The following is a 9,512-nucleotide window of genomic DNA, read 5'->3' as shown; positions in this document are numbered from 1 at the left end:
AGCGGCCCATGTGTCCTGTGTGTAAGGTGTGTGTGTGTGTGTGTGTGTGTGTTTGTGGAAGGAAGTGGTCTAAAATAACTGAATGTTATTCCAGAGAGGAATAGGAAAGGAGAAAGGAGGAAAACAGCTTTGGATATTTAATGAAAGCATCCTAAATTCACTGTTGTAAAAGTGGATGGCTGTGTCACTTTGTATCACCCTATAACTCAAATGTATAGTCCTCCTGGGTCTGAGGAAGACAAAGACCTGCTAGGAACAGCGCTGGCCCGTTTGGTATGAGAAACATGATTTCAAAGGATTCCCACATGGCTCTGATAGCTCCGCAATCTACAGCAATCACTGCGCTAATCACAATCCGACATTGCTGGATGGACCAGCAGGAGAGAGACAGGGTCTCACACACACACACACACACACACATACACAGGCACACACACTCGATCACAAACACACATACTTATACAGTACACATACACACACGTACATGGAGGAATGCACGCATAGACAGACACACACACACACACACACACACACACACACACACACACACACACACACACACACACACACACACACACACACACACACACACACACACACACACACACAAACAAATTCCCACAAGCACTTGCACATAGATGCACACAGGATCTTTCACACACATTGAAACACACAGCCCCGGACTCAGTCCCACACTTATTCAGCCAAACAAACACACAAACACACACAGACACACACAGATGCACACTTCTGGTTTGAAAACGTTAGGAGATGTAAATCAGACTTCTGCCAGATGCAGTGATACAAAAAATAAAAAGACTGTGGCAGTGTGCCCTTGTGTGTGTGTGTGTGTGTGTGTGTGTGTGTGTGTGTGTGTGTGTGTATGTGGTTGCGTGTGAGAGTGTGTCAGTGTGGTCAGTATTTGCGGGGAGCCACACTAGAAAGTCTCTCAGTCTATTTAACTCCAGGCATTACACTCACTAATCACACACAGATGACCAGGGACAAACACGGCCATGGTGCACATGTTTTGTGTGTGTGCTTGTGTGCGAGTGAGCGTGCGCGCTGGTGTGCGTTATCATGACTAACACTCACTAAGATCAATATAAAGCACTTCCCTGAAAGTCCACGTTGAGGTCCCAACCTTCCCGACAGTAGCATTTGACTACTCAAACACATAGACACAGTGTGCGTGTGCCTATGTGAGTCAATTAGTGTGTGCATTTGAACGTGTTCTCTGGGGTTCCGTGCATCCTGTAAACAACACGGATTCTAGCAAAGTGGTTGCTTGTTAATAGCGCCATGCTTCCACAATTGCTCCTCTCCTGTGGTTAATATAGCTCAACACTCGGGTCGTTACTATTGACACTGCTAAACAAAAGTGTGTCTAAACAAAACAAAAGATGGGCAATGACAAGGCAATGACAAGGGGAACCATGGCATGAAAATAGCATGCTGCAGAGATATTAATTATCTCCTTTTGTCTCGCCGATAGAACAAAAGATGGAGGGGGAGTTGCCAGACTGTCTCTGTGTCTCTCTCTCTTTGCTTGTGCCCATGGCTGCTTTATCCCTCCATAGTTTGACAGCTTGGCTTTTTTGAGTTTTGAGTTCACAATGTCAAGATGCTTTTATTTTGGTTTCAGGTGAAACTCTCCCAATACCCCAGAACCCTTTATCAGCGCGTCTCACTGCCCCCGCGATCAAATGACGGGGGGAAGTCATGCAGCTGTGGAGAGAGTGAGAGAGAGAGAGAGAGAGAGAGAGAGAGAGAGAGAGAGAGAGAGAGAGAGAGAGAGAGAGAGAGACTTTCTTTTAAGTGAATCAATTAAGTCTTTGTCCCCAGCTGTCACCCATGGTCAACTCTCCTGTTTGTTTGACTTTGACTTTGTCTGTCTGTGAAACTATCTGGCCGTCTGTCTGTCTGTCTGTCTGTCTGTCTCTGGAACGGTCTGCATGCATATCTGGTTGGCTGTCTGTCTATGAGACTATCCCTCCATTGTGAAAGACTGTGACTGACTACACTGTCTACCCTACAAGTTTCCCATCATGTATTTTTTTCATGGAGCATCATTCTTATGCGTTCACTCTCATGGTTTGTTATTGTTCCCACTGGACTTTCCTTGGCCTTTGCAGGGCTCCGGGTTAGGGGTGCCATCTAATGCTGGCATGTGACGCCATACGAGACTATAATTGTGATACAGAGCTATACACATAAACATGACTTGTTGACTCAAGCTCAAACTGCCTGTCTGCCACTCTGGCATCATTTGTCTTATTATTTCGTCCCTTATTCCATCACGCCGTGTCATGATTATTTCACTTAAATCTTAAGGTAACTTCTTAGAGTGCAATGCTAGTGTACGATTCGTCAGCAGGTATTTCTGTGGAGGCTCCCAGCATCCACTCGACTGTCTGCCAAACTGGACCTGGACCTGGTCCCTCCGTACGGTTTCCTCCCTTCCCTTTTCACTGAGCCTCTATCACGTGTGTCGTGACAGTTGTGGGGTGTCTCCTGACCTCCTCCGTTGACTGAATGCCAGTGGAGCGCCTTGAGACGGCTAATAACGTGCTACGCTGATAAATTCCACATACATTTCACCAAACACCTGTCTATCTTTCATTCCCTATGTGTTTCACAGCGTGTCCCGCCCTAGCTAACAGTCTGTCTGCTCTCCGTTCTCTCACTCTCCCTCACTCTGTCTCTTTCTGTGTCTCTCTCTCTCTCTGGAACCTGAGCTGGCGGGTGCCTCTGTTCTTTGTCAGAGTGTGACTGCTTGGACGACTGACCCTTGGGCTGATTAGGAGTTACCTACCGCAGAGTAGGCGGAAAGCACACACACACACACGCACACACAGATCTCTCCATCCATCTCCCATCCCATTTTAGTCACAATCATTCTCTCTCATCATCCGGTCTCTAGCATTAAATTGTAACACTCAAAATGGCTAAAATTTCCATGTGAGGCTAACCTGTGTTTATTTTTAAACGGTTTACATAGTTTACGAGTTTTTGGTAATTGTCGTCATAGGCTCACACAACAAGCGTCTATAGTTAACGTACGATGACACAATAGCAGCCGGGACAGTCTTGGTAACCCGCAGGAGAGTCAGAAAGAGAGGTGCAAATAGAGCCCTGTGATTCACATACTGGTGGCTAGTGTGCACCCACACACACACAAACACACAAACACACACACACACACACACACACACACCTACACACACAAAGAAGTACGCTCTCACACACACACACACACACACACACACATACAGGACAGGACAGGGATTGCCAAAAACCAAGGGTTCACCCACAAGAAGACAGAAACACATCATTCCCACCACCACCAACAGGAAGCTGTGTGTGTGTGTGTGTGTGTGTGTGTGTGTGTGTGTGTGTGTGTGTGTGTGCGCGCGCGTGCGTGCGTGCGGAGAGATGCATAAAATCTCTATTTTTTCCCCTGTGCTGATGTCATTATGTGTCTGTCGTCAACTCATCTTTGCGACCATCTTCAAATTGGTGACTTCCTCACATATAGACAGTTACACGTCCCAGTCTTCTCTATCTTCCCTTCTCTCTGCCCTGTTCCAAGAAACCTACAGTGAAGGAGCTGCTCACTAAAGTGAAGTAGCTGCTCCCTAAATTGAAGGAGCTGCTCACTATAGTGAAGCAACTGCTCACTAAAGTGAAGTAGCTGCTCACTATAGTGAAGCAACTGCTCACTATAGGGAAGCAGCTGCTTCCTGTAGTAGTGAACGGCATATCCTTGGGAGGCAGTAGCTCAGGGGGTAGAGCAGTTGGCTGGAAACCGTGAGGTTGCTGGTTCAATCTCTGGAGTGTCAAGGTGTCCCTTAGCAAGACACCTCACCCAAGCTGCTCTGGGCAGAGAGGTGTGATGTCCCTGTCTGTATAAGCTATATAAAGGAATCATGATGGTAACCCACCATTACTCCCGAGGATACTCAACTTCCTACCGTTTTTCCTTATAGTAAAGTAGCTGCTTCCTGCAGTGAACATGCTGCATACACTATAGTGATCTAGCTACTCCCTATAGCTGCTCCATAGGGAACCATCAGAGAGAATACTCTGCTACCTACAGGAAGATGCTGTTCTCAATTACACCTCAATTTGAGAGGCAACATCTGACTACTGGACTCTACTTCAAAACTTGATAAAGTTGAAACCAAACGTGATCCCCACTCACACCTCTCTTCCAGATTTATTCTGGCACAGCTGATCAAAAGTCAGTGAAGGTGGGTTGGGGGGGCTCATCAGCATGCCTCGTGTCAAAAGTCACCACACACACACACACACACACACACACACACACACACACACACACACACACACACACACACACACACACACACACACACACACACTTTGTAACACATCCTCATTGCTAGAGAGTCATCTAGGGGACACACTCATTACCCGACACACAGGTGGCTGGGAGTTTTGATGGCAAAGGACCAGGACACACACACACACACACACACACACACACACACACACACACACACACACACACACACACACACACACACACACACACACAGCTAGAGCCATTGGTGCTGAACTTTGTGGTTAATGACTTTCCCACCCACTGCACCGCGTGCACATGTTGAAGCCGTTAACGATAAGTGGGTTTTCGATCGAACGTTCTAATGTGGCCGTTAATCTCACATTCCACACTACAAAGTCCACGAACACCGACCAGCGATTGAAGTTCAGAAGAGTAATTATGGCGGACAATGACAATGACTTTATTCTAAGCCAGCCAAACATGTGCACACATTTTTATCGAGCAGAACGTCGCACGTTTGGCTGAAATTAATTACAAATAAATACAAATACCTACATTTGAAAATATGCGTACGGATATATTATTATTTATTTACTCATAAATAGACTACATATTTTTATTTAACATTATATTAATTACCTGAAGCACTGGACTGAACTGTTTGTTCACATTAAGATAATATCGGCCTACTTTATTGATCCCAGACAGGAAACTCTGGTGCGACAGCAGCAAGTGTGAGCGACCCGTTATTTCCTTGAAGTCCATTCAATTTACAATGAACAAGGCAATACGACACCTGAATTACCTTTTTTTGTTTATTTCATTCTAAGGACTGCAGTTTTTGTTGCACTTTATTCTAATGATAGGCACGTATTTACCTGGATGTGCTTAAACGCAGCCGTCAGCTGTGTCATGTGCAGAGTCAGACACCTGGAAGTGCACCTCGCGCTGTCGATCTTCCCCTGGACATCCTCCTGATCCGGCGAGGTCCTGCGCGCGGAACTCACAGATAACACGGCCGAGCACAGCAGCGTGAAAACAACCGTACCAGACGACATGACACAAAAAAAAGATAAGACAAATGCAGTGGAAGCAACGGACTAAGTCTAAGCTAAACGACAACCTGCTCCGTGTTCGTCTTGACGGTTTTAGCCTCCCCTCCCGCAACCGAAGTTGTGAATGGATGACATCTGGGCACCGCGCTCTAAAGGGGCGCGTTTTCGCTCTCCCGGACACGCCCACTACGGGCGCACGTGAAGTCTGCACCAGTGTCCCCCGTCGTGGTTGTCATCATCGTAGCAAAACAACAGAGGCATTTTAACGAGGCTTGGAAGCATTTGATTAAGGAACAACCTCTATGTCCGCAGAGATCAACCGTTCAAGCCATTATCCTTCTGAAATGTAATGTAATAGCTCAATGTCGCTCCTGCTTTTTTATTAAAAAATACTTCTGCCTAGTTATTTTTGAAACTTCCACATCTTTCACTTTTACAGGCTCCCCTAGTAGTAATTATTGCAGCAGACCAATAAAGGAATGTTTCATAATAACGGGACTGGCGGGATCTGTTGGTGTAAGTGTCTGACACAATGCCAGGCAGGCAATCAAACCAATCAATTATGTTAGTGCGTCAACCGCAGAGCCAAGCAGGGATAAAGGCCCAACTTAATTAGAGCACAGGAGTCGTTTTGTATAGATGTATGAAACGTTAACTCAAAAACGGTCAAATGATCTCTGTTTACGAGAAGATGGAAAACGAATCACCAGTTTTTTGGTTAAGAGGAGAATAATGGAGTCTAATAAATATTTAGTACGTTTGGGCTTGAGGATTACCTTACATGGCTATGACCTTACCTGACCCCAATTGAAAAGCAAGTTCTTTTAGATCACAGAAGAGAAGAGAAGAGCTGAAAGAAAATAATGACGTTTTGTTCAATGGCAATCACTGCGTTTGTGTCCTGTGTGAATGAGTGTTATTGAGTTTTATTGTGTGTGTTTGTGATGTAAAAAAGAGGAACAAAATGAGGGAAAGGTAAATAGAGGAACTTGTAGACACGATTTAAGGTTTAACTAAATATGGTCACACACAAACACACTGGGTTAGGGTTAGGGACATCACATTTTTCATATTTTCATGAAACACCCTGCTCATATTTCTGAATAAACCATTAGCGGACCAAAGACCCTATACCAAACACATAGTCACACACACACACACACACACACACACACACACACACACACACACACACACACACACACACACACACACACACACACACACACACACACACACACACACACAGAAGCACTCACCGTCTCTACAAATCAAATCCTGATTGAAGCCAAATGTCTAAGAGTTGCCTGCAGCATGAATAGAGAAAACGTTTAGATGTAAAATCCCCAATGACTTTGTTCTATACATATTAATTGAGCACAGGAACCCCCCATACACACACACACACACACACACACACACACACACACACACACACACACATACACACACACACACACACACACACACACTTTGACCCCCACGGTCCCAGATACAGGCCGAAAATGGCATAAACACAAAACAAAACCGTATAAGTATCTTTATCGTTAAAGAAATAAACACAGAATCAGATCAGAGACAAAGAGAGAGAGAGAGCTAAAGAGAGAGCGGGAGCATGAAAACAAAAACTCCAAGCGTGTTCATTCTTTCTAACTTATCGCCCTTTCACTTTTTTTAGGACGCATTCTCGACGAGAAACACTCACATCCGGATTTCTCCGTCGATGAGTGAATGAGTGGCGGATGAAATGAGCCGGAATTGGATGGAAGTCCTGTCTCACGTCCTCCCCCTGGTGGGCTGCACACACAGGAGATGCGCACGGGGATCACTTTGTCAGGCCAGATTCAGACCTGAGATCAGTCTTGTGCACTGCACCCAGGGGCCACCGTTTGGCTCCCATTAGTGGAGCTCCTCTGCTCTCATTCACCATGCGGGGGGAAGCACAGACACAGGTTGCCCAGTGTTCAGTACCTCTTTGATTCAAGCCCCCCCCCCACCCCCCCCCCCCCCCCTCTCTTAAATCGATGGTGTTTCATAATGTAAACTAACAAGAGACGAGGGGGGGGGAGTCTATGAATGTCCCTCCTGATTGTGGTCTCATAAACGTCCTTATGGCTCTCGTACGCACATGTGATGCGACTTGGTTCCAATAACAGAGCCTTCAACCAGCAGATCCTGCCAGAGCCCCACCCCCCCCCCCCTCCCCCCAGAACCCCTTAATCCCCACAAAAGGCTGTGTGTAATTATTTTCCCTTGTGAACTACAAAAAAGCAGAGGATCTGCTGTTGTTCTTCAGGAGAATCCAAGCCTGCGTTTTACGCATCGTTGACATAATCCCCCATGTTGCTCTATTGAAATCAATCGCGTTGGCGTGTTTGTATGGTAATCCAGAGTATTACGGCTGTGCTGTGGGCCAGGGTTCATTGAAGTGGTCATGGGTTTGAGTCCCCTCAGATGGAAGGACTAGGCATGCATCTGTCTGCCCTCTGCTGTTGGATGCGCACCACATACAGCAGCATTTGTGTCGAACACTGCACTTTCAAAAGCTTTGCAAAAATGTGAAGAAAGTGCCTGTTGCAATGTTTTTTCCAGTGGCGATTTTAGTGCGCATTTTAGTCTGTGTGTGTGCGTGTGTGTGTGTGTGTGTGTGTGTGTGTGTGTGTATGCATGTATGCATGTATGCATGCTTGTATGTGTGTATGCATGTATGTATGTATGTATGTATGTGTGTGTGTGTGTGTGTGTGTCTCTGTGTTTCAGCGTGTGTGTGTGTGTGTGTGTGTGTGTGTGTGTGTACCTGTGTGTGTGTGTGTGTGTGTGTGTGTGTGTGTGTGTGCTTGTGTGTGTTTGATTCTCCTGAGGTGAATCTGGAAGGGGAAAGCAAACTAGTCTCACCTCTCACAGCATAACTTTAAAGCCCCTCCAGGAGTCTTTCTACACGTCTTGATTGAATCTTGATACATCTGTTAAACACATACACCACAGGCTGCAGCCATTGGATTGGATTGGATTGGATTGGATTGAACTGAGACAGACAAAGGACTGCTTGATTGAAATTGTTTCACAGGCTACTGTATAGAAACATTTCTACAACATTACCCTAATGCTAATGGAAAATTACCGAAATATGCTGCCAGAGGTGGAAATCATAAATGACACATTAATAAAAAAATAATAATAACTTGGTCTAGATTTTCTAACTATATGTATCAACTTTTAGTGTGTAACATAGAACAAACTGTAAATGTGCCATTATTTAAGAGTAAATTATAATACCACAAGGAATGACAAATTGCATGCTTATTTTAGCTTCGAAACAGAGGCAAATATAAGGTTGGTATAGAGAAGACGCATTCAGAAGAACGCATTTGTTTGAGTTTTTATTAATTTAATTCATATAAAATTCACACATAGGCTGTTTTTTAGGGTTGTTTTCATCCATTCATCCATTTGATTTTTATAAGCAGATTTTACATTTGTTATTTGTTATTACAAATGTATGCCTATATTTAGTATCAAGGACAAAATAGTGATACTCTATTATACATTTGTTTATACTTTTATGGATGTGATATTTTACTAGCAAGCATGACAACCTAACAGCATTGTTTACAGAAGGAGACTTGGTGTTATGTGTGCAAACAAGATAATCATTTTTACGAGTCAAAATATAGTAGATGATCAACAACAGAAGAGACGCATCATTCCAGTTGAGTTGCTAGTAATAAACACCATCATTAAACAGAGAAAATAGGTTTACCAACAGTGCTACAGAAATTCATTAGTGGAGACGTTTTAGGGATGAATTGTCTTACATTCAAGTTACAGAGATTTTACCACATTCGGTAAATAGTTTTTCCAAAAGGATGAGATTGTAATCCCCGGCCAACAGAGTAGGCCAAATTATATAGTGATTATTGATAAAGCAGAGTTCTAGCGAACTCTAGTGGTTTTCTGCGGGAATACAAGTCCTTGGAGCAGCGGTTGAGGTCGTAACTGATGGCGGTACCTTATAGTTTGAAATTGTTAAGTGGGGTTAGGGACGGTAAGGGTTTCGGTATAAGGCTTGAAATGAAAGTTAGACCCAATGAAATTTAGTAATTTGTGAGACTCTTTTATTTAGAGAATATCAGTAAAGCCGAGACACATTT

At 44.4% G+C, this 9,512-nt stretch overlaps 1 protein-coding gene across 1 annotated transcript in view; it reads right to left on the bottom strand.

The window, feature by feature from the left end:
• Positions 1 to 5,420, bottom strand: part of anos1b (anosmin 1b) — a 31,091-nt gene extending 25,671 nt beyond the window's left edge. The window contains exon 1 of the mRNA XM_084473024.1: positions 5,185 to 5,420. Coding sequence (XP_084329150.1) covers positions 5,185 to 5,364 — 180 coding nt within the window. The 5' untranslated portion in view covers positions 5,365 to 5,420. The remainder of the gene's footprint in view (positions 1 to 5,184) is intronic.
• Positions 5,421 to 9,512: the final 4,092 nt, after the last annotated feature.

The sequence above is a fragment of the Micromesistius poutassou genome (genome assembly GCF_964030765.1).
Source record: "Micromesistius poutassou genome assembly, chromosome: 9".
NCBI classification, from domain to species: domain Eukaryota; kingdom Metazoa; phylum Chordata; class Actinopteri; order Gadiformes; family Gadidae; genus Micromesistius; species Micromesistius poutassou.
Note: the sequence above shows the minus strand (reverse complement) of the source record. Positions and strands in the feature narration are given on the sequence as shown.